Below are 24,058 nucleotides of genomic sequence, written 5' to 3' on the forward strand. Positions count from 1 at the left end.
TGGCACTGGCAACAGAGCAGGCTCAGACTCCAGCTTGGAGACAGGCCTGGCCCTGGCCAGCCCTAGGGGTTACTTCCTCACACACCACATTCTGACACAGGGCCAAACCACAGACTTAAGAAATGTGGGAAGTTCCCGTTGCTCTTTGCCTTTTATTCGCCAAGCCCCGCTCCTTCCGTTAAACAGGGCCCTAACTACTATATCCTAAGTCCCTAAAACCCTTTTCAACAAAAGCGTTAAAAGCTGAGATAACAAAGTTCAAACTAAAGGGGCGAATCCTCAAAATCGTGCCCCAGGCACTCGAGTAGCGGGAGACGAAAGGGAATGCGAGGCCCATCCCGGCGCTGGGTTTCGCGGGGTGTTCCCAAAAGGACCGCGACCCGCCGAAGGTGGGCGCCGGCGGGGCTCCCCTCTCCGCCCTGCTCTGCGCCAGGCCGCAGCGGCGGCTCCGCGTTGGGACGCGGCCTCGGTCCCGGCCGCTCGGCCGCAGAGACCACACTCTGGGCTGCGCGGGGCGCTGCCCGCGTGGACAGCGCCTGGCCAGCCGCCGCGACTTTCCCGGGAACGCGGGGGAAAGTCCCGCGCGGGGCGGGGCGCGGGCCGGGGCGGGGCGGGGCCGGGCTCCCCAGCTCGGGGACGCTCGGGAAGAGGCGGGCCGGTGCCCTGCGCCCTGCGCTCGCCATGGCCGCCGCGGCGGCGCCCTGAGCGGCTCGGCGGACCCCAACAGGGGCCGGGCCGCAGGGGCCGACTGCTGCTGCCCCAGCGCCCCGGGCCATGCGGCCGCAGCCCTGGCTGTGGCTGCCGCTGCCGCTGCCGCTGCTGCTGCTCTGCTGCCCGCGCGCCGCGGCGCCCCCGCCAGGTAAGCCCGGCTAGGGCCCTGGAGGCCTGAGCGGGCGCGGCTGCGGGTCGGGTGTGCGGGGCTCCTGGCCGGCGTGGAGGGCCGCCCGGTGCCCGCAGCTCCTGCGACCCGCAGCCTGCGGCGATCGGCTGGGCTCCGCCGACTGCCCGGATTGGGTGGGGTTCCACGGGCTTCCCGGAGCGCTGGGGTCCGCGGGCCGCCGCGATTGGGAGGGGTCCTCTTGGAGCCTCGATGGGGAGGGTGCCTGCAGCTAGCGGAGTGGCCCGGAGGGGCCCACCAGGAGCCCGCAGTGAGTGTGGGGTGGAGGCGGGGAACTCCAGGCAGTGACCGTGCAAGGATTTGGAGCACCTCGAGAGAGCCGCTGGACAGCTGTCACCCCTCCCGGACCCCGGGACATCCTTCCCAGTCACGGGGACATCCTTCACAGACAAGGGAAACTCCCCTTGCTTCTTCAGGAGGCTGAACGCCCTGCCCCTCCCTCTCCCCCACCCCAGAACAACCGAGCCTGGAACTGACTGCCACCCAAATCTCCAGATTTTCAAATGAACAAAGGGGAAATCAAATCAGGGATCTGGGAAAGGGCTGCCTCTGCTGACCGCAGATTCTTAACCCTGGCTACAGTGCGCTCACTCCCTTCCTGGAGGGCCCTCTCCAGTGGCCTGACTTGGAAGCTGCACTCAGACCTTCCTCGAAACAGCAAGGATTGGTGCTGTGGGGGGCAGTTGAGGGGCAGGGACTTAATTTATACCTATAAATTTAATTATAAGTCTTATAAATTTATAGGAGCAGAAATATCCAGTTCCCCTCATTTGCGGGGAGGTTGGGGATGTCAGCAGAACCAGGCTTCTAATCCCAGCCCTGCTCCGCCAGACAGTAAGGCATCTTTCTTACCTCTGACCCTAACTAATCATACCAATGAGCCAAACAGAAAAACCAAAGGAAGAGAAAAAGACCTCAGTGCCAAAGAACACTGTGTACATGTATTTTGCTGGGTTCTTTCCTATAGGGGTGATATGGAAGATTGAATGACACTTGATTAGTCTCAAGAATTTAGAGGTTTCCTCCCACTTGAAGGTGGTGTTCTGGATTTGGTTGTACCAGCATTTCTTGCAAAGGCCCTTAATTAAGTTTAGCTTCTCCTAAAAGTGGGAGGGGGAATGTAAAGGAAGATGTGCCCTGGTTAAATGCTTGACTTTTCCTGTGGGAGTCAGACCTTTCCATAGGAATTAGTTTGAATCTTAATTCTGCTGCTCCCCAGCTTCAAGTCTTGAGGAACCTGTTTGTCCCCTGCCTAGGTTTCCTCAGATTAGATTTGGTAATTGCCCAACTTGGTGATGGGCAAGTGGTGGTACTTTGTATCAGGGTCACTGAGGGTGTGGAACTGACTACTGGTGGTCTGTATTCCACAAAAGTTTTGGTCTGTAGCTCTCTGACAATAAACTGGACCCAGGGATCCTTTGGAAAGTACTAGCACTTTACCCAAATCTCTTCAGAATAAGCAATTTGAAAATTTTCATGCCGAATAATTTTTACAAAAATCTAACTGGGATATTTTTAAAAGAAATCCTCTTTTAGTCAAAACACAAAGTGCAAATATGAACAATGATTGTGTGGCAAGCAGGACTATTCCATACTTTACAAGTGCCCTTTAATAATGATAAGATTGCCTTTATGGCCAGTGCAGGCAGGGAAGAGTATTGGAATAATTTTTTGAAAGGAAAATTTATAAAATCTACCCCTTAGAGTTGTTATCAGGGTAGCATATGTAAAATATTGAACCCAACAATTTGTAACCAGGCTTTGTTAAGTGACCATTTGCTCCAGAGAAAAAAATGTAACCAACAGTGTGAAAATGTAGTAAGTCAATTTAATTACCTGAGTGTTGAAGAATTAAGGCTTCTATTTGTAATTGTAGGGGCTGCTTAATTTCCCAGTGGGTTGGATGTGGACCTGTGCTGCGATATTCTATTGCCATTATTTGCTAACTTGAACTTCTAAACCTTCTAATGTGCTTAGAGATCTTTGACAAAGACCATCTATCCCCAACAACACAAAACCACTGCAAATGGATGCTCCTTAGGTCTCCTGTTTGTCTACATTCTCGGTGATCAAAACTCTCACATAGCTGGGATGTTTTTGGCTGACATTATAAATGATAATCCTAGCTACCATTTATTGAACCACCTTTTAAGTCGAGGTGCCAAGCACATATATGTGTGTGTGTGTGTGTGTGTGTGTGTGTGTACACATATCTCTCTTAAATTTCTCAACCATTCTTTCAAAGTAGGTAATCTTCCCATTTTATTCCCAAGAAAGCAAAGCCATCCTTTAGACAAATAAGCCAGGTAAATAACTTGATGTCCAGTATTTACTGAAGTGAGGAATGGCTGAAGAGTGAGGAATGGTTTTTTACTTCTCATTTTTAAGGCGTTGAAGGCAAGATTATTGATATCATGTAATTCATGTTCATCATAATGCCCTCCACCATGCAGAAAGATCCGGAGGAGCTGATCCTAGGTTGTCAAGATCAAATGATAAGTTCAATGTTAATTGTATTTTATTATCTGTATGTGAAGTGTTACACTATACTGTACAGATCAGGATAGGCCATTTTTATATGTGTATAAAGTCCCAAATGCCTGGATCCGGGATAGATTGGGGTGATGGGTTGGGGAAGGGGGGCAGGAAGATAGGTTAGCCGGAGCTGCGGCTATAAGGACACAATTCATACAGGTTACACTTGGCTTATCTCCTCTTCCCATTAAAAGTTGATGAATCATCTCCTCCGAGACCATGGAGAAGGAAGGTATTGGAGAGCTCTGTAAATTTAAGGACTGTAAATATTTATCTGGTAGGAGCTGGGTGTCTATGACGCCCAGGTGGGACTTTCTAGTTTCCTGTTGTTGCTATAATAATCACCCACTTAGTGGCTCAGAACAACACAGACTGGGGGTCAGAAGTCTGATCTGAGTTTTTCAGGGCAAAAGTCAAGGTTCTGAGGCCCCAGATAGAGGAATCACCTCCTTGCTTTTGCCAGCTTCTAGAGAAACCCCTGTGATTACATTGGGCCCACAGATATTCCAGAATAATCTCTCTATTTGAAGGTCATCGGAATAGGAATCTAAGTTTTATTTGCAACCTTGTTTCCCCTTTGCCATGTAACCTGACGTATTCACAAGGCACAGACACTGTGCCTATGGTAGGGCAGAACCATGGAATACTTCGCCCAGGACTGGGCCTCTGCATAGGGTGGCCACTTTGTCTCAGGAACTGGTTGCGGTTCACCACCTGCAGAAGCAGCCATTCATTCATGAGGAATCAGGAAACCCTGAAATAGACACATCTTTAAAGTGACACTGACAGCAGTGTGTGGTTTGTCTTTCATTACTCTTGAGGAAATTGAGGCTCAGTAGCTGTAGACTTTGGGTCAGGACTCCACCTGAGACCCTGAATTCTTGTTCTTTTCCCACGGAGCCTCTGTCAGCATCATTGAAGGCCCTAAATATATGGTGGCCCTAAATATATTGACTCTTTAGAGCCATCCAGGTAAACCTATGGTCCACAGTTGTCCAGCCCCTGAGACCCAAGAGAAGGGGGGACTCTAGCATAACTCAAGGAAGGGAGAGAGAGCCTGGCTTTGCGTGGGTTGCACGGGTTTGAGTGCAAAGAACAGGCCATTCCTTCACTAAATCTTGAGTGCCTGCTGCTCCAGGCCCTGGGCATAAAAGACTCCAAGCCCAGCAACATCCTGCCTTTCTGGAACGCCCACTCCATAGGCTGTCAGAGAGCTGCCAGCAGCGAGAAGATGCGATGATCACAGAGCGCTGGCCTCGTGCCAGCACCATGTTTAAAATTAACTCCTCGTTTCCTCAGAACAGCCCTGGGGAGCACGCTGCTGCCAGTCCCAGCCTGAGGCACAGACATCTCGCCAGAGGCGAGGGAGGAGCCCAAGTGATCTACTTGTGGGATCTTGTTCTAGAATCAGTGTTCCTCAACACCCTGGTGAAAATGAAGAACTCAGGTGTGAACAGTGCCTTGGAGAAAGGTTACAGCAGGGGACAGAGTCCAGAGGGCGGTTTGTCATTTGACTCCAAGGCTCTGATCAGGCAGCACCTGAGCAGCCAGATAAGAGGGCTCTCAGGAAAGGGACTGTGAGGGCGGGGTCCCAAGGAGGAGTGTGCCTGGTGCTTCCCCAGGCCAGCAAGGGGCCACGGGACCTGGAAGGAAAGGGTGAGGTTCAAAGAGTGAGGGTCTTCGGAGACGTGAGGAGGGCATTTCTGTAAGGTGCTTTTCCATGACTGGGCAATCTTTGGCACTTTCCAGTGGAGTCCACAGTTCTGAGACTCAAAATGCCTTCCCCCGAAGACAGAGCTGTGTTATGTCCTCTTAGGCTCAGGGAAATGCAAGCCGAGGACAGTGGAAGCTGGTCTAGTTTGGACAGGGATGCCGTTTGGTGTTTTTCAGTGCTGGTGATGCAGGGACACGGAGCCTCCCAGTCGCCATTGCGCGCTGCCCCAGCCCTGCAGGGACACATTTGGCCACCCCACGTGGGTGAGAGAGGGAGCGCCTCCTGGTCAGCTCCTGGTGTGGGGCTTCCTCTCAGCTGAATGTTCAGACTGTGGAGATGGGGTGCCAGGAGATGGAGGACACGAGACATGGAATATTTCTGCTGTCTCCTCCCCAGGGATAGGGATGTGGAATGGGGCAGTACGGTAGGCAGAATAACGGTCTCCAAAGATGTCCACAGTGGAATCCCTGCAACTGTGAATATGTGACCACTCTGCAGGTGTGATTGCGTTTAAGATCCTGAGACGGGGAGATGGTCCAGGATTGTCAGACCATGTGGGCCCAGTGTCCTCACAAAGGACCCTGGAATATGGAAGAAGGAGGCAGAAGAGGTGCTAGCTCAACAAGGACTCAGCCCAGCACTGGAGGCCAAGAGCCAAAAATGCGAGCAGCCTTCAGAGGTGGGAAAGGCAAGGAGGTGGATTCTGCCCTGGAGCCCCCAGGTGCCCTGGTGCCCTGCTGACTCCTTGGCTTCAGCCTGTGGGTCCTATTTCAAACTTGATTTCCAGAACTGTAAGATTATATATTAATCTAGGCTGCTACAAGCCACTGGGTTTGTGATCAGCAGCAATAGGAGCCTAATACAGGCCGTACAAGGAGGTTTCTGAGATTCTTTGATGGGTGCCCAGCCTTAGCCAAGCTCTCACCCCAGGGGACACTGCACAGCCCTCCCTGGAAGCAGGTCCTCAGTCCTCAGCTCAGCTGAGCATCTGTGCCTTCATGGCTGCCTCAGCATTCTGCCTCACACCCAGTGTTGCTGCTCTGCCTTTGGCCCAGGAGCTTGTGAGGCCTTCTGAATCAGGAGAAGTGTTGCCTAGCTGTTGACAAGGAGCTAGAATGAAGGTCTGCCGGGCTTATCCACATGGAAGCGATGGACATTCTCTGAGTAAACAGGTGGCCACAGACTCTTGGCCATGTGTCATTCAGAAGAAGAGTGGCAGGCCAGGCTGTAGGCTGATTGGCACCTGTTCTTCAGGTTTAGATGTATTTACTGAAAATGTGTGGTTTGAATTTCCTGCTTTGAATTCAGGAACAGCATGTTTTTCAACTTTTCTTTTTACCTTCTGAGCATTTCTCATTAACCTTTCAATCACAGAAAGTGTTATCATGGTTTTTGTCTAGAGAAAAGGCTCACGTGCGGTCAACTAGACGGGTCCTGTGAAGCATCTGCTTGACAGGGCCTTGAGGTGGCTTCTTCCAGGCCACCCCAAAGAAGGGGCTTCTGATACATGTAGAGAGTATGGGATTTTGTTGTTCATGTCTCTCAAACTTTCCTGTACCTAAGAATGAGCTGGGAAGCTTAAGGAAAATGCAGATTTCCCTGATCTGCAGTGAGCCTAGGGAATCTGCAGTGTATCTGATATCTCAGAAGTGATCGTTATACTCAGGGTCCTTGAGAAACAGAGAATCTCTGATGAAGTCCGGCAGACAGCCCTTGCCCTCCCTTGCCCCTTTGGGCTTTGCCTACCTGATTTGGGGTATTTGTGTGCCAGCTCACAGACGTTTACCCAAAACTTCCTTGGTAACCAGTCAAGGGCTAATGCTCATCACGTGGTCACCAATGTAATCTCACCCTAAGGCTATGGGGTGTACTATTTGTGATCCCTTATTGCTGAAGCAGAAACTGAGGCTCAGACAGTCTAGATTCAAGTGCCCCTACAAACAGTAGGGCTGGGATTCAGGTCAACCCTGCAGTTCCCAGGGCTCTCCTAGCTACTGTGGAGAGGTAGCCCCAGGCACCTCCTTTGTTTCTTTGTTTTCCCACTTACCATGTCAGTAGTGCTGCCTTCTTAGTCACAGGTGGGAAGGGGACATGCCCAGGAGGACAGCAGTACCATTTCTGCACTTTGACAAAAATGGAGTTACATGAATGATACATTGAAAATGTGCCTTTAAGCATTTTGGGAATTGACTTTTCTCATTTGCCCTCCCCTTTTCTCTTCCCACCCCTCTTCTCTCATTCTCCATTCCTCTCAAGACTCTCTTTCACAGCTGGCTGCTCCTCTGCACCCGAAGATTCACCTGTACAATGAGAAACAGGTTCTGCGTTGGGAGGCACCGTCCCCAGGCAATGGCACCAGACCAGTGGTCTACAGGGTGCAGTTTAAATAGTAAGTGGCCATCTCTGTTGTGTCCTTGCCATGAGCTGTGGGGGAATCATAGGAGCCCTAGGACCAGCTACTGGTTACTGCCTCTTAGTGGGATTGTAATCAAATCTGTGGGAAGCGGATATTTCTCTTGTCCTTTTAAAATCTCCAAGGACAGAGATTTCACAACCTCCCACTCATCTGAAGGCCTCCGTGGCACAGCAGTCGAGAACTCTGCTCTCTGACCCCGCAGCATCTTGCTTTAAGGAAAGCTTATTCTTTCACTGATTTCAGGACAAGGGTTGATTTCCAGTCTCGGAAAGGCAAGAGGCAGATTTCAAGCCGTCAACTTCTTCAAAGTTAAAACATCTGAGTTACTTAACCACACAGGCCCAATTTAGCTACATCGGGAGTTTAGTCAGTTAGTTACAATGAATTCTGTTTCTCAATAGGTTCTCAGTTTGGAATAATGTATTATCCTGGCCCCTCAAACTATCTCTCATCTCCTTTCCAAGCTTTTTCATAGTTTGCCTTGAACTTGACTCTCAACATAAGCACATATAAAAAGAAGACCAGCAAAATCCAGGTCCTTAGTATTTGTTTACTTGTTAAGAAAGTTAATTGAAGATGAAGGTGAAGTTACTGACCAATTATACTACTAAACAAAATTTAAAGAAATGATAATGTTCGATGCTTGTGAGAAAGCAGTTGATAGACACCTGTTCACATGCTGCTGGTTGCAGGTTTAACTAGCCTAGCCCTTTGGAAATTATTTATTATTTACACATTTAAAAAGTCACAAGAGTGGACTGGGGTTATGGCTCAGTGGTAGAGCACTTGCCTAGCATGTGTGAGGCACTGGGTTCAATTCTCAGCACCACATATAAATAAAGATAAAGGTCCATCAACAACTAAAAAAATACTTTAAAAAAGTCACAAGAGTATCCATATTACTTTTACCCTGAGCAGATAATCCAATCCCACCCCAACCCCCCAAAAAGAACAAAACCATATTCACAAAGATACACTTCGAAGTGTATATTCATATCTGTCGGTAGAAAAATGGCAAATTGCAGCATGCTCACTTACACTTGAAATGGTAGGCGACCACTGAAAAAGATAATTATATGTTATCTGGCAAAAGTTGTGACTTTAAAGTTTGGAATGTATTTATGGTGAAGAACAGGAAGGAAACGTGGAAAAATAACAGGCAGTTGATTTCTTAGAGAAATGGATTCCCTAATAAATTTTAAAATTTATTTTGTAACTGATATATAAAAATGTGTACATATTAGTAGAGTACCATGGAATGTTTCCATACACATATATGTTGTGTCATGTTTATATCACGTTAAACATATCTGTCTTCTCATTTCTCATTTCTCATTTCATTATGGTGAAAACTTTCAAAATCCTTTCTTCCAGATTTTTAAGTATATAAAACAGAACTTGCTTCTAACTGCAGCTTAGTACCCACTGACTCCCCCTACCCCCTCCTTCCACTTGCCCATCTTCCCCATTCTCTGATAAACACCATTCTACTCTCAACTCTTATTAGAGCAACCTTCTTAGATTCAGCGTACGGGTGAGTTCCTGTAGTACTTGTCTTTCTGTGCATAGCTTATTCACTTAATGATTTCCATTTCCATCCGTGTAGTTACAAATGACAGGATCTTGTTCATTTTATGACTCAATAGCATTCCTTTGTGTATATGGACCACATTTTCTTTATCTGTTCATCAGTTAATGGACACTTAGGTTGTTTCCATTTTGGCTATTGTGAATAGTGTTACAATGAACTTGGGAGTGTAGATGTCTCTTTGACAGACCAATTTCATTTCCTGTGTATATATTATTCAGTATCAAATGCCTACTACAACAGTATTTGAATCTGAATCACTGCCTCCAGTTATTATAAGGCCCCTTGTTCAAAACATACTGAGAATTCAAGATGGTGACAGCAGAGCATCAAACCATGTACTTCTGAGAGGGGTACCTTGTGCAACTGCACGGGTCACATGCCCATGAAGATGGCCCTACTTTCAGCATTCAGTAATTGTAATCTCCAAGAAGTAAACAGGAACTTTTCAGGAAGGGAAAACCACAGTCAGTTTATTGCCTGGCCTTCCTTAGCCTTGAACAGGGAAGTACATTTGTAGATTGTCTAGAGACCTCAGTTTATTAAAAAAAAAAAAAAAAAAACTTTACTGAATTTTTTCAAAAAGTCTGATAGTTTCATATCATATACTAACTTGTTTTGCTTTGTTTCTTTTTGGAAAGCATTTTTTGTTTGTTTGTTGTTTGTTTTGGTTTTTTTCCCTCAGGGATAGAGGTTGGAACAGTCACTAAAAACTGGAAATGAGGCTTTTTTTTTTCCATTGTAGATTTGAAGATGGAAGAGGGCCTTTGTTTTTGTTTTGCTCTCAGATACGTTTATATATGTTTGGGACTTTTTATTAATTTTGAGGCTGGTGGGACTTAAACTTCCCACTCTTTTGGAAAAGTAGTATTACAATCATGAATGAAGGTGACTTTTTTTTGTTTAGTTTTTTTTTTTTTTTTACAGTCACAGTAGCAAAGCCAAAATGACTTGGAGCATTTTATGGGAGGATTTTAAGTTTAGATCATAGTTTCCAGATAATGGCCTGCAGGCCGTGTGGCCCCAGTATCTAATTATTTTTTCAATTAATTGCCAACATTAACAAATTTAAAGATTTCACTTTAAAAGTAAAAAATATATATATTTCAAAAGCTTCTGGATTTCTGGTTGTCTTGCAGATGCAGAAAGCAGGACGGCAGGGCCCTTCTAGATCACAGCCTTCCTGGACTGCAGCCAGGCTCAGTCTCAGACCTGACCTCTCAAAACATTGTTTCCTTTCTTATTTCAATAGCAGTACATGTTCTTTGTAGAAAATCTGAAAACCCAGAAAAGTAGAAAGAATCAAATTAAAATATGCTCCAAGAATAATCACTGTGCTCATTTTAGTGGTTTTTCTCTCTAGATTTTTTCTTTCTAAATGAATGCACTTGCAAATGTGTATACCTGTGTTTAAAAGAATGACACAGAGCTGAGACTGTTCTTTGGGTTCCTGTTTCCTTTTCTGTGTTTTTATTTAACATGATTAAGCATATAAGCACTTTTCTTCAGATAATTATTTTTGTGTAAACATTTTTATTGAATGTTTAATTATCGGAGGTGTTACATGTGATGTATTTATTTTTTCCCCCATTACAGGCAGAGATATTTGATAGCTGGTAACTTTCTTAAATCACATCTTCCTACATAAATTACCTCTGTTTTCTCACATTTCTGGAAGAGGGATTGATGGGCCAAAGGGGAGGAATTTTGTTAATGTTTTGTAAGTGGCCTAACAGAGGCCGGACAGGGCTTTTACAAAACTCCACTCCTGGGGACAGACTGTGAACCATGTTGGTGGCCAAGGGCGTCAGTGAGCAGGCCCTGCACGGCAGCTCACATTGATCTTGTGTGGGGACGCCAACTCCTTGTCCTAGACTGTGGTAGAAGGGTGGGTTACCTGGGTTCTCCTCAGAGGAGGGCTCAGAGTGTTGTTGAAAGGCCTCTTCAGTTTCTAGGCACATGGCCCGGGTGCCAAACAGGAGCCAGCAGAGCCTAAGCATGTGGGGCTGTGGGTCAGAAAGGAAACCCAGGCCTAGCTATGCGTTAGTCTGCACTGAGTCTCCTCAGAAGGGAGCTGTCCAGGGCACTTCCAGCCCTCAGTCCTGGAAGGCCAGAGCAGGGCCAGCAGCAGCTCTGACCACGTTGGTGTGGAAAAACAGGAGCAGGCTTAGTGGCAGAAGGCTCGAGCGTCCAGAGCCTGTCCTGCAAGGCAGGAGCAGCAGTCAGTTTGTTCAACAAATGTTTGTTAGATGCTTCCTGGACACTGGGCACTGGCTCGGTCCACTGATGTCCACTCGCTCAGTCTTCCCGACAACTCCAGGAGGCAGACACTACAATGGTCCCCTCTCTTGTGCGTGAGGAGACTGAGGAATGGAGATGTTAGGTGATCTGGCTCCAGGTCACAAGCATCCATGCACAATGTTATGCTTTTTCTCACAACGAGGGTTTCTTTCCAAATTACATCTTCTGGGAGTGGAGCTCAGGGGTGCAGCATGTGCTTAGTATGCCCAAGGCCCTCCCTGGGTTCAATCCCCAGTACAAAAAAAAAACAGATAAAAGTTTGGGGCAGAGGCCATCCAAACTGGCTCATTGCAGGGAGGAGGCAGGGTAACTTTCCAGGTAAATAAAGTATAGGCTGGCTGATTCAGCAGGGGCTGACGAGGGGCAATGTCATGCTCTTGAGGCTGTGTTTATTACTTTATGACATTTATTACTCACTTGGAAGGGGCCGACATCACCTGATTCTTACCTTCTCACACAAATGGGGAAGGAGCACTCCTTTCCGCTCTTCCTTACCCAAAACTGCCAACCTCCATGTGTCAGCTCTCATTTAAACTTGGATGTCTTGTTCCTCTTTAAGCCTCTTATCTGAGAGACTTTTTTATAAAGTAATTCTCACATAGGGGCAAAGTTGAGGAGAGGCGAGAAGGGAGAACATGGTCGATTCCCTGTTGAATCAGGGAATGTTGCGGGGGTCTTGCATCATCCAAGTTCAACAGCTGGCATTGGCAGAGGGAAGGTCAGAGTATCTTCCAGTATCTGTGTATCTTGAAAAGGAAATGATGTATCCCTTCTGGAAGACATCCTGCTTACCTGAGAGGAGGTGCCTATAGTTTGGGATCCCACTTTCCATTAGGGTCTGGAACCCTGAGGCTGGGTATTATGTGGACTTGGCAGGTTTCCTCCACAGAAGTCCTGGCCTCATGTCTTGAAATGACTTTCATCTTGTCACTTGCCACTTTGACAGAAGGTACATCTCAGACAGGGTGAGAGGTACACTAGAAGGATGTGTGGTTTGTGCAGGTTGGGAGGGATCAGGGGACAGGGAGGGATCTGGGGACAGGGAGGGATCTGTTGCTTTCTAAGTCAGAGTTGCAGTTCAGGGCACATCCTGTTCCTAGAAGGGACACTGCCCCTCACTCAGTTTTCTAACAGCCACCTCCAAGTCTCTTCTGAACTCTGTGTCTCATAAGACAGGACAGGAGTTAGAGCTAAGGACTAGGGTCTCACATGGGGACATGGCATTGGGACTCTGGGAAGTGTACTGTCGCTTACAAGCATTTCCAAATGGGTGAGGCAGACCCTCTTCAAATGGGCAGCTATGGGACAAAAACAAACTCCACTCTAGCAGGAAGCAGGACTAGAGCTTCTAGCAATCCAGTGTCATTTCTAAGATGCAGGCTACCAAAGCTGAGTTGGAGCACTGAAATCAGTTGTGGAATAGAATGGTAGAAAGTATTTGTAAACCATTTGCTGATAAGGGACTTGAGTCCAGAATATGTTAAAGAACTCTTAAGACTCAGCAAAAAGACACATAACCCAATTAGGAAGTAGATAAAGGATTTTGTTAGATAGTTCCTCAAAGAAGACTTACAGATGTCCAATAAGCACACAAAAAGATGTTGAACTTCGTTGTTCATCAGGGAAATGCAAATCAAACCACAGAGATACACCAGGTATAAACTAGGATGGCTCTAATCAGAGCAGAGACAGCAAGTATGGGTGAGGATACAGAGAAACTGGAACTCTCAAACATTATTGGTGGGCCTATAAAATGTAGCCACTCTAGAAAAAGTCTGGCAAGTCCCCTGTGTTAGCCAGTTTTGCATCACTGTGACCTAAATACCTGTCAAGAACAACTTAGAGGAGGAGAAGTTAATTTGGGGCTCACAGTTTCAGAAGTCTCAGTCGGTAGATGGTGACACCATTGCTCTGGGCCTGAGGTGAGGCGGAACATCGTGACTGAAGAGTGAGGCAGAGGTCAGCTGCTCACCGCAGTGTGGCCAGAAAGCAGAGAGGGAAGAGGGGAGGGCTGTAGGGAAGAACAGCCCTTCCAGGGCATGTCTCCAGTGACCCACCTCCTCCAGCCACACCCCACCTGCCTACGGTTACCACCCATTTAAACTAAGATGGACCCATTAGGTTACAGATCTCACAATCCAGCCATTTCTCCTCTGAACATTCCTGCATGAACATAGGAGCTTTTGGGGGGACACCATATCCAAACCATAACATCCTGAAAAAGTTAGACATAGAGTTAACATATGACCTCGCAATTTCACTCCTAGGGACATACTCCAAAGTATTAAAATCTACGTCCACACCAAAACTTGTATATTCATAATAGGTAAAAGTTAGAAACAATGCACATGTCTACCAAATGGTGATTGCATTAGCCAAATGTGTTCTATCCTTGCAATGGAGTGTTATTTGGCTAAAAAAAAAAAGTGAAGTACTAATACATGCTACAACATGAATGGACCTTGACACAAGGAACCAGTGAAAGGCACCAATCGGAAAAACCCAACCACATCATATAGTTCCATTCCTATTGTATGATCCCATTCAGAAGAGGGAAAGCTCTTGAGACAGAAAGTAGATTAGTGGTTGCTTGGGGCCGAGGGTTAGGGGAAACGCGGAGTTCCTGCTAAGGGCTACCAGGTTTCTCTTCAGGGTGAGGAAATTACTCTAGAACAGTATGGTCCTGCTGACGACTGCATAACCCTGTGCATACACTCAAAACTGCTGAAATCTATGTTTTAAAATAAGCAAGTCGTATGGGATGTGAATGAGTTCTCAATCGATTGTTTTTATTCTTGATCTGTGCCGAAAGACTGAGAAGCTGTATGAAGGCCCTTGTTTTAAGAACAGTTTCTGGGGACCCTTACCCAGGAAGAGGAGGGATTCTGTGAACTGAAACCCTGTTTTCCTTCCCAGCACCACTGGTGAGTGGCAGGATGTCCAGTCCACAGGGGTGAACTGTACGCAGATCACAGCGACAGAGTGCGACTTCACTGCGACCAGCCTCGCCGATGGCTTCCTGCCGCACTTCAACGTCTACTTACGTGTTCGGGCGGAGCTGGGAGAACTCGCTTCTGCCTGGGTGACCTTGCCTGGGTTCCAACACTATCAAAACGGTAAGAGGACTTGACTGGCCTCTTCAGTCGGCGGTACTCCTCCCACGAGCCTCAGCCCTGCCCCTCACCCTAAATATTGCCCCCATCAGTGGACAGGATGTTCAGACCTGTGCACCGACCTGGGGGCTGATGCCCAGCAAGTGTGAGTGACCCGGCCAGGAGCCACAGTTGCCCCCCTCCTGCTTTCATAAATCAAGAGTCATTGAAACACAGGTTTATTTTCTCCTTCTCGTTCTTTGCCTTCCTCCCTCCCATCTCTTCTTGCTCCTCCATGCTAGGCCGCTGCTCTGCCACTGAGCTGCATCCCAGCCCATGCCAATCTCACCTGGCCCTTTACTGGAAGCCTACCAACCTCTGTGCCAGATGGGACGTTGGCTTGTTCCTTCCCTCTTCACCCTCCTGCTCTGACCAGCCGATTCTGTGTTGAGGAAAGTTCTCATCCAACCTTGAACAGCACCGCCACATAACATTTGTTGAATGAACCAGTGTGTTCCCAGCTACTGGATGGGGCAGAAGAACCCTCAGATGCTAGGAGTCCATTTGTGGCCTGTTCAGCCATGCCAGAAGCTTCCTCAGAGTCTCTGATTTAGGCACACAGAAAGTATGATGCTTACTTGGATCCTGATTCAACAAACTAAAGAAAAGCATAAGACAATTGAGGACATCTGACCATCATCCAGATATTTGATGATACATAGAGCAGTTATTATTCATTTATTTTAGATATTATGATGATATTTTGTGTTTTTTTAAAAGAGGGAGTGGTCTTGGTTAGGATGATAGATTTTATGTGTATTTTACTACAACAAAAATAGTGGGGAAAGAAGGGTCTTGTATTTTAGAGGCACATACTGAAGTATTTGCAGATGAAATGATGTGATGTCTGAGATTTATAGGGGGACAAGGACAACTTACAGAAGAAACAAAGCTGCCTAAAAATTGCTGGTTAGGTTGCACGATGAGTCCATGAGCTTTTGTTATGATCTTCTCTCCACTTCCTATGTGTTTGAAATTTTCCTTAATAAAAAAGTTATTATTTTTTTTAAACAATAGTTTGTTCTAGATGACATGGGGATCAGAACAGCAAACACAGGGAGGTCCCTACCAGCTGGTCATCTGCGAGGGACAGTCATTTGTCCTTGAGTTGAAAACCAGCAACATTTGAGTGTGAAGTATTATTTACTACCTAAGTGGGAATTAGAAATTTAAAAAGTCAGGATCGGTACCGCCACTACCCAGGGACAAGAGTACCTGGCATGAAATTGTTGGTCTGGTGTCACCAGCGGCCACCCCGTCTCCCAGCCTGAGCTGAGCAGCAATGTTCTTGGTTAGTTCCTGGCCGCCTTCTCATTGGCTGCCTCCTGGCTTACAGAGTTTGAGGCAGAGACAGTCTCGAGTCCCATCAGTTGCCTTCGCCACTTTTGGGAGAGTTGGACTCAGTGGAGGTTTGAGATGGGGTGGAGGCAGCAGGCTTTGGTGTCCTACAGACCTGGGTTCATATCCCATCTCAGCCACTTACTGTCCGTGCCACCCTGGCATGGGGAGAACCTTACATGTGTGTTGCCTGGATCCATGTAAACACGCAGGCAAAGCTCCTGGTGCCTGAGGCTGCTCATTGGCTACCCCTTACCTCATCAAGCCACTCTTCCCAGGGCCCTTGAGAAAGCAGGTCATGTTCCCCTCAAGGAATGAGGCCTATCAGATGGATGTCAGACTCCAGACCAGGGCTGGCTTCAGAAGGGAGGTCTGTGAGCATCGTCCTTTCAGCCGGGAAGTGATTAGTGCAGGCTGGCACCCGTGTGCTGGGCCACTCTGTGCGCACATGGACGCACGTAGAGAATGCAGAGGGGAGAGAGGCCTGCAGCTGGTGGCCAGGTCCTGCAGTCAGCGTGCTTGTCATGCTCTGTCCACTTAGTTGTGAAAAGGGAAGCTGGAGAATGTGCATGCCAGTGTCTGTGAGCAGCTTCCAAGAAAGAGCTCTCTGTCACTGGCAGCCAGTCCTAGAATCTTGCTACAGCTGGCAGCCGGCCAGGCCAGCCCTGACTCTGCCACCTGGCACCATCCGGATGTGGCTCCCCCACCAGAACTTAGGGGATGAAAAGGCACAGATGCAGACCCTGAAGGGACCAGTTTTTCAAAGAGAAACTCAACCAAACTATGTGCCTAACCCTTGCCAACCTGGAGCACACGGGCAAGCATGGACGTAGAAGGGAAATCCAGCCCCACCATTGTGAGCACGTGATAAGGTTGTCTCCTGTGTAAAATGTGCCAAGATGGCTCTCTTAGAACTTGAAGGATGCAACCTGTACTTTGGCCTGAGTTCCTCCAGTTAACAATACCGTGTACATGGCTGCTCACTAAACACTGTAAACTTTCATCGATAGCACATCGTGAGTCACAGTCCTTGGTTGTCCTATGACTTTATATAAAGAGCCATAATAAATAGACTTACACCACAACAGCATTTCTCAGTTATTAGGTTCAAACTTACTATTACAAGAAGCTAGGAGAAAAATGTTTTTAAAAGTTAGCAAATAGGCAGGGCATGGTAGTGCACATCTGTAATCCCAGCAAATTGGGAGTTAAGACAGGAGGATCGCCAGTTCAAAGCCACTTAGTGAGGCCCGAAGCAACTCAGTGAGACCCTGTCTCTAAATAAAATATAAAAAGGGCTGGAGATGTGGCTTAGTGGTTAGGCACCCCTAGGTTCAATCCCTGATACCAAAAAATAAAATTAAAAAAAAAAAAAGTTAGCAAGTAGAAGCCAGAAAAGGTGGTGCACACCTAGAGTCCTAGCTACTAGGGAGTCTGAGGCAGGAGGATCACTTGAGCTCAGGAGTTCAAGACTAGTCTGGGAAACATAGTGAGACCCTGTCTCAAACATAAATAGTAAATGCCACTTTTGCTTATTTAAATTGAAATTTTAGGTATATATTATATACCTAGCTGTATAATATAAGCCTCACTGAGGAGACTGGCATATCTTAAGAGAACCAACAAAAGAATTTAAACAAGAGAAAAAATGAAATTGGATTCAATTACTAAAACTTTAGAATAGTTTGGTTAACCAAAGGTCAGAAGTTCTGTTTCTGTAGGAATCTGAAAAAGGTGTCATGTCAACCACAATACTGGAAGCCATTTCTTTTGGTCAAATGATCCCTGACTGGAAAACAGCATCTCACCTGGGACCATCTTAAATACCTGGTGGCAAGAGTCGTAGTCTTGAGACCAGTGAGCATAATGATTCTTGCAAATGGGTATGTCCCTGGTTGGGACCAGGTAACAGCTCCACTGGAGATAGTGGCTCTGGTGGCCTTTCAGCCAGGGAGGATCCTGCACTTGCCAGATGTGATCTCACCTCCTCATACGGACCTCTCCCCCAAGGGACCAGAGAGGCTTGCTCTGGGCTGAGATATGTGCTCCTACCAGGACCCCTTCTTCCAGTTAAGAGTTGTATCCCAAATAAATCTCAAACCCAGAGCAGTCTCTCAGGGTTTTGTGCATCTGAATGCAACCTCATTGCACATACAAATATAAATGTGTGGGTATACACACACTGTATATTTACTGTATTTATAGTACATGTTATACACTATATACGTATATATAGTGTATATTTTGGTATGAGTGTGTATACATGAGTGTGTCTGTATGCACATATACATGGTTTTTTTGTTTGTTTGTAATTCTATTTCAGTTACTATCGGGCCTCCAAAACACATTGTGGTGACTCCAAGAAAAGGCACCCTTGTCGTTAGACTCTCGCCTCCCTTTCATGTTGATTCCTCCTTGGCCACGTTTTGGTATTATGTCCATTATGAGGAGACACCAGGAATCCAACAGGCAAGAGCATTTTTATTCTTTGTTTTGATTTTCTTTCCTTTGGGGTTTCCAACATCGGACAAGATAGGAAACTTTAACATGGACCGATGGACCCCAGGCTCCCAGTATCTCCCGGAGTCTGAGCCCTGAGCCAGTTCTAATTCTCTTCTTTGTTTGTCCACACACTGTGCAGACACTTCAGCCTGCCAGGTGATCTGAAGCGCCCCTCTTTGGTATCACTCATTCCCACTTGGTAGTGTATCGTCCATAATGCCTGTGCCATCTCTGAGCTGCGGGGGAGGTTCGAATGGACCTGTTTCTATTCAAACCATTTGTGTGATTAATCCTTGAAGACTGCAGTGGTCTTGGGATTCCATTTGAGTTACCTTGGGGCCTCCAAAAACCACCTCGAGACATCAGAAGAAGGCTCCCTTCTCACCAGGCTCCCCCTCCCCTGATGGTGATACCCCGTGGGCACTTTGCATATCCAGGAAGACACAGAACCCACGCCTGCAGTCGACAGGCCTATGTTAAATGGTCTGAACAGTCGTACAAAGATGCATGTGAGTCGGTCTAAACCTACCAGAAAGCCAAAGAGCTTCCAGGGAGCAGTGCCAGCAGGTCTCAAAAGCTCGGTACATGTGGAGACCTGCAGGTGCTTAGCCAACCCAAGCCCAAGCCACCTGAGGGACCAGGACGGGCAGCGGGTTGGCAGAGGGACCTCAGATCACAGGGGCCCGGTCAGCCCGTTCAGTCACGGTCCAGCCTTCTCCCGGTGACATAAAGCCTTGTGGTCATTTTGACTCGAACAGCGTGGGGATCAACACATGTCACTTCAAGCCTGAAGCAGCTTGGGAACCAAAGGACAGTATTTCCTAGAATATTTTTTTTTTCTGTTGACCGACATAAAGTATGCAGATTAGCTTAACCATAAGACACAAGATGTCAACTTTAAAGGAGAAAATCTAGAAATTGAGATTTGTTGAATTCTAGTCACTGCAGTGAATCCTCCAAGACCTCACAGCCCAAAGGCTACCAATGCTTTTCATCATTGTGCTCACTGATTTTCTCTTTTTTCATTCTTTCTTACTTTCTTTTTTTTTTTTTTTGGTACCAGGGATTGAACCCAAGGGTGCTTAACCCAGGAGCACTTAACCATTGAGTCACCAGTCCTTTTTTATATTTTATTTAGAGACAGCCTCTCACTGAGTTGCTTAGGGCCTTGCTAAATTATTGAGGCTGGCTTTGAACTCGCAATCCTCCTGCCTCAGCCTCGCCTCCAGGGCTGCTGGGATGACAGACACTCACCACCGTGCCTGACTGGTCTCCAATTTTCACTGACAAAACGTGTCCCCTGCAAGACAGTGAGTCTTAAAAAAAAAAAAAGAAAAAAAAAATCTTACTACTCTTTGTTGTGTTCTCTGTGAATCTGGGGAAACTCTGGGAAAGCTAGAAATGGCTACGCCACGTGTCTGGGGCCTTGACATGCGTGTTGTGGTGTTTGAACAGGTCAGAGGCCCTTTCAAGAGCAACTTCTTTTTGCTGGATGGTCTGAAGCCCTTCAGACGATACTGTTTACAATTCGAAGCCCGGCTATCCTGGATGGCACAAAGCACCCCCAGACCCGGGCAGCTGAGCAACACATCTTGCTATGAAACAACAGCAGATGGTAAGCGCACCTTCCTTCTCGTGCCCTTCACGAGCTGGGAGAAGAATACTTCTCAGATAGGGAGTGCTTATGAGCCAACCGTGTTGGGAGTGAGGACACCCAGGGAGAAGGGCCAGTATAATGAGACTGCAGAGGGCCACAGCAGCTAGGGCAGCTGGCCAGCACGACTAGCCTCAGGTTGAGTAGCCCTTAGCCACAATGCTTGGAATCAGAAGTATTTTGGATTCCAAACTTTTTCAGATGTTTTAGAATATTTGCATATACATAATGAAATATCTTGGGAATAGGACCCACCTCTAAACACAAAATCCATTAATGTTTCATATATACCTTATACATATAGACTGAGGGTAACGTGTTTGTCTATTTGTCTGTCTGTCTGTCACTGGGGATTGAACCCAGCACTTCCCTGATGCTCAATAAGCCCTCTTCCATGGAGCTACATCTCCGGCCCAGGAATTTTATAGTGTCTTGAGTACACCTGCATTTTGACCGTGACCTACACGTAAGGTCAGGTGTGGCATTGTCCACTGGTGACATCATGTGAGTGTTCAGAATGTTTTGGGTTTTGCAACATTTTGTATTTTGGATTTGGGGTTTAGGGATCCATTTAAGCACACAGGTGGAGGCAGAAGGAAGGGGAACTGTCCGTTTCCCTGGGATGTGAATACCGTTAAGCCTTGGCAGGTGAAAAGGTAACTCACGTTCGTATGGCCTGGGGTGGTCATCTTGTTCACTTTGATATCATCTCCGCAGCCTCCACCAAGTTGAAGCAAGTCATCCTGATCTCAGTGGGAGTCTTTACATTGCTGTTGGCCCTGGCAGGGGCCTGTTTCTTCCTGGTCCTGAAGTACAGAGAATTGGTTAAATACTGTTTCCACACCCCACCAAGCATCCCAGCACAGATAGAAGAGGTATGTGTACTGGTCCCTGGTCCTCCCCCAAAGGTTGCCATGGACAAAACTGTGAACACAAATTGCAGTTAAAAAGGGTCCAGGGCTATTTGCATACTCATGTTCATGGTATTCACCAAAATCTCATGGTGGAAGCAAATGCAAGGGTCCATTGAGATGATTGGATAAGAGAAATGCAGAGCAGTCATACAATGGAGTATTATTCAGCCTTGAAGAAGAAAAATTCTGACACGTCACAAAATATGAATCTTGGAGACATTGGGCCAAATTTCAAAAGACAGTCACAAAAAGACAGATATCATATGATTCCATTTATCTGAGGTTCCTAGAATAGTCAGTTCATGGAGACAGAAGGTGGAAAGGTGGTTATTAGGGCTGGGGAGGAGCGGGGTGCTGCTGAGTTCCTCTTCTGGAGATGGAGTTCTGGGGATGGGTGGTGGCCATGACTGCACAGCACTGGGAATGTCCGTGATGCCCCTGAACCTTACACCTACAAATGGTGAGGGTGGTCAATTTTATATGTATGGTTGACCACAAATTAGATCTTTTTTCTAAAAATGGCGCAGGGTTCCTGGGCAGGGTGGTGCACACTTGTCATGCCAGCTGCAAGTTGGCAGTCTGGGCAACTTAGTGAGACCCTATCTCAAAAGAAAAGAAAAGAAAAAGGACTTGGGGTGTAGCTCAGTAGTAGCACACTCGCCTCATGTGCACAAGGCCCTGGTTCAGTCCCCATTATTGAAAAAAAACAAAAGGCACAGGATTCACCAAAAAGGTGTCCTAGCTGGCCAGGAGATTGGTCCTGTGGCAGGCCCCTCCCTGAGGCAAGGGGTCTGTCCTTCGCTTTCTGGAGAAAACCTGACCGGAGGATAGAAGCCAGACCTTCACCTGCAGGAAGCGGTATCCTGATCACAGCCTGGGCAGGCCGAGGGGAAATTCACACCCAGAGCCCGAGCACAGGCCTCGGGCCCCAGGCGCTCCGGAGGGGACCAGTATGTTAAAGGACTTGAGAAAGAAGAGTGGCCTGGGCCTTGTGTACCGTCTTGTTTCCCTTGAGGCTCTGGGAGGTGACTGGGACTTCTGAGGATACAGTCGGGACACTTTAAGAACTAGAAGCTAATTGAGAGAAAAACCCTGAAGGGTGTTTGCTTCCAGGGCTGTGGTGGAGCTCAGTGCAGAGGCTTGTCTAGCACAGGCAGGGCCCTGGGCCCCGTCCCCGGCACTGCAAAATAAGATAGAAGCATTTGCTTCCAGAGATTTTCCGTTATTCTCTGGTCAACTTGGAGTAAAGTCATTAAAAACAGGTTCTTATTTTGCTACGTGTGGAATGAATAGATGTTAGATGAGTCCAAGTCGTGAAAACACGGTGGCGCTCGCAGAGAGAGCTGCGGTCGCTTGTTCCTTCACCCCGATGATGTATTTAAAGTGCCAAAGCTTAGAGGAAGGTCCCTACCAGCACCTCCCTGTTAATGTGGTCACGAAATGACAGCCGAACTGGACCTCGGAATTTCACTGGCAGTACTGATCTCTGTCTCCAGCAGAGCCATCAGCTGGGCCCCGGTGAGGTGACTGCCGGTCGCCCCTGCAGGGCACGCCTCCGAAACAGAGTCTCAGCTCACTTTCTTGGGAAAGTGTGAAAAATATCTACCAAAGGTCGCTGAAGTCACACAAGAATGATGAATCATATTTCATTTCTATTTCTGAGGTTTCACAAGTGCACATGATTCGATTTTGTTCCTCTTTTAATCAGTCAGCTATGGAACAAAAGAGCGAGCTCGGTGCCGTGAAAGACCCCTCCACAGCGGGCCTCGGCTCTCAGGGCCCCAGGCTTCACACCAGGACGCCACCTGGACAGAGTGGCTGAGGACCTGCTGGGAACTCTCCTTCTTTCACCCTGTCACGGCTGAACAGACGGTCCCTGTCCTATTTTTTTTTTTTTTTTTAAGTTATAGCTGGACACAATACCTTTATTTTATCTATTTACTTTTATGTGGTGCTGAGGCTCGAACCCAGTACCTGGTGCATGCTAGGCAAGTGTTCCCCCACAAGCCCAGCCCCGTCCCTGTCCTTTGACTGAAAAGTTACATTTTAAGAGACGTTCTAGGATTCACGATCCACCGGCCTGCCCCGAGAGCAGCTTGCTGTCTTGCTTTCCGGAGTTAGACCTTCACGGCTTTGAAGGGTCCACGCGGCTGGGACTTAGGTTAGCATCGCTCCTGGTGCAGGACAAGGGCAGGGCAGTCACACACTGGGAGTGTCGCTTGGCAGTAGGGCGTGTGCGCATAGCCTTCGCCAAGCTCGAGGCTGGATCCCCAGCGCCACACACACACACACACACACACACACACACACACACACACACGTGCACAGGATGCTTACGCCCGAATGAAATATGAATCTGCCCGCTAAAAGTCAGGTGAAGGTCTGGTACAAGGAAATGATAAACTAATCACAGTTTTGCTTTCAACCTTTTCTAGTACTTAAAGGACCCAGTTCAACCCATCTTAGAGGCCTTGGACAAGGACAGTTCACCCAAGGATGACACTTGGGACTCGGTGTCCATCATTTCGTTCCCAGAAAAGGAGCGAGAAGATGTTCTCCAAATGCTTTGAATCAAAGCTCTAGGCCAGCCCGCCGACCTCCGGCACAAGGACATCGAGCAGGGAAACTGCTGACCTCCTGCCTGGACCTCACAGAGAACAGCGCCCCAGCGCCCTCCTCAGAGGCCTGCAGCACCCAGGGGATGATGGGTCTCCTGGGGAGTATTTTTCTTTAGGAATTTTCTGAGTCGTACAGGTTTCTAGAATGATTCTACAGAAATAGCTCAGAAAAATTAAGGCTTCTCTTAAACACTATAAAAGCAGGTCATTGTTTGAAACCTGACCCTGACGTGCCTGCGATGACCTTTCCATTGCTGGCTGGGCCAGGCGCCAGGCCTCTCCTTCACTCTGGTTTGGCAAATGAGTTGTCCCAGTGAGAGACTTTCATATCTGGTCTGCTGGCTTAAAATGTGATCAATCCTGTAAATATATTCCGAATAATTTAAGTGGTTTTCTTTTTTAAGCTGGAAATAAAATATTGTATAGCA

General features: G+C 47.3%; 1 protein-coding gene across 2 annotated transcripts; it reads left to right on the plus strand.

The window, feature by feature from the left end:
* The first annotated feature begins 622 nt into the window (after positions 1-622).
* On the plus strand, positions 623-24,058 carry Ifngr2 (interferon gamma receptor 2). Of its 2 annotated transcripts, XM_047564272.1 has the most exons (8): positions 623-859; positions 1,643-1,732; positions 7,404-7,536; positions 14,369-14,568; positions 18,266-18,411; positions 19,900-20,059; positions 20,816-20,973; positions 23,448-24,058. In XM_047564272.1, exons 1-8 carry the CDS (start codon positions 775-777, stop codon positions 23,580-23,582), a joined length of 1,107 nt encoding a protein of 368 aa, XP_047420228.1. In that variant the 5' UTR covers positions 623-774; the 3' UTR covers positions 23,583-24,058. The 2 variants fall into 2 exon arrangements, with proteins under 2 accessions (XP_047420228.1, XP_047420229.1); XM_047564273.1 differs by lacking the exon at positions 1,643-1,732 and having other exon boundaries at positions 625-859.

The sequence above is a fragment of the Sciurus carolinensis genome, chromosome 9, assembly GCF_902686445.1.
Source record: "Sciurus carolinensis chromosome 9, mSciCar1.2, whole genome shotgun sequence".
In the NCBI taxonomy this organism is placed as follows: Eukaryota; Metazoa; Chordata; class Mammalia; order Rodentia; family Sciuridae; genus Sciurus; species Sciurus carolinensis.

Excerpts from the sequence above, each read along its gene's own strand:
- Ifngr2 (XM_047564272.1), top strand. The coding sequence starts at position 775 with ATGCGGCCGCAGCCCTGGCTGTGGCTGCCGCTGCCGCTGCCGCTGCTG. Across the intron at positions 860-1,642 it reads CGCCGCGGCGCCCCCGCCAG|GAGCAGAAATATCCAGTTCC; the intron begins GTAAGCCCGGCT and ends ATAAATTTATAG. Across the intron at positions 1,733-7,403 it reads CAGCCCTGCTCCGCCAGACA|ACTCTCTTTCACAGCTGGCT; the intron begins GTAAGGCATCTT and ends ATTCCTCTCAAG.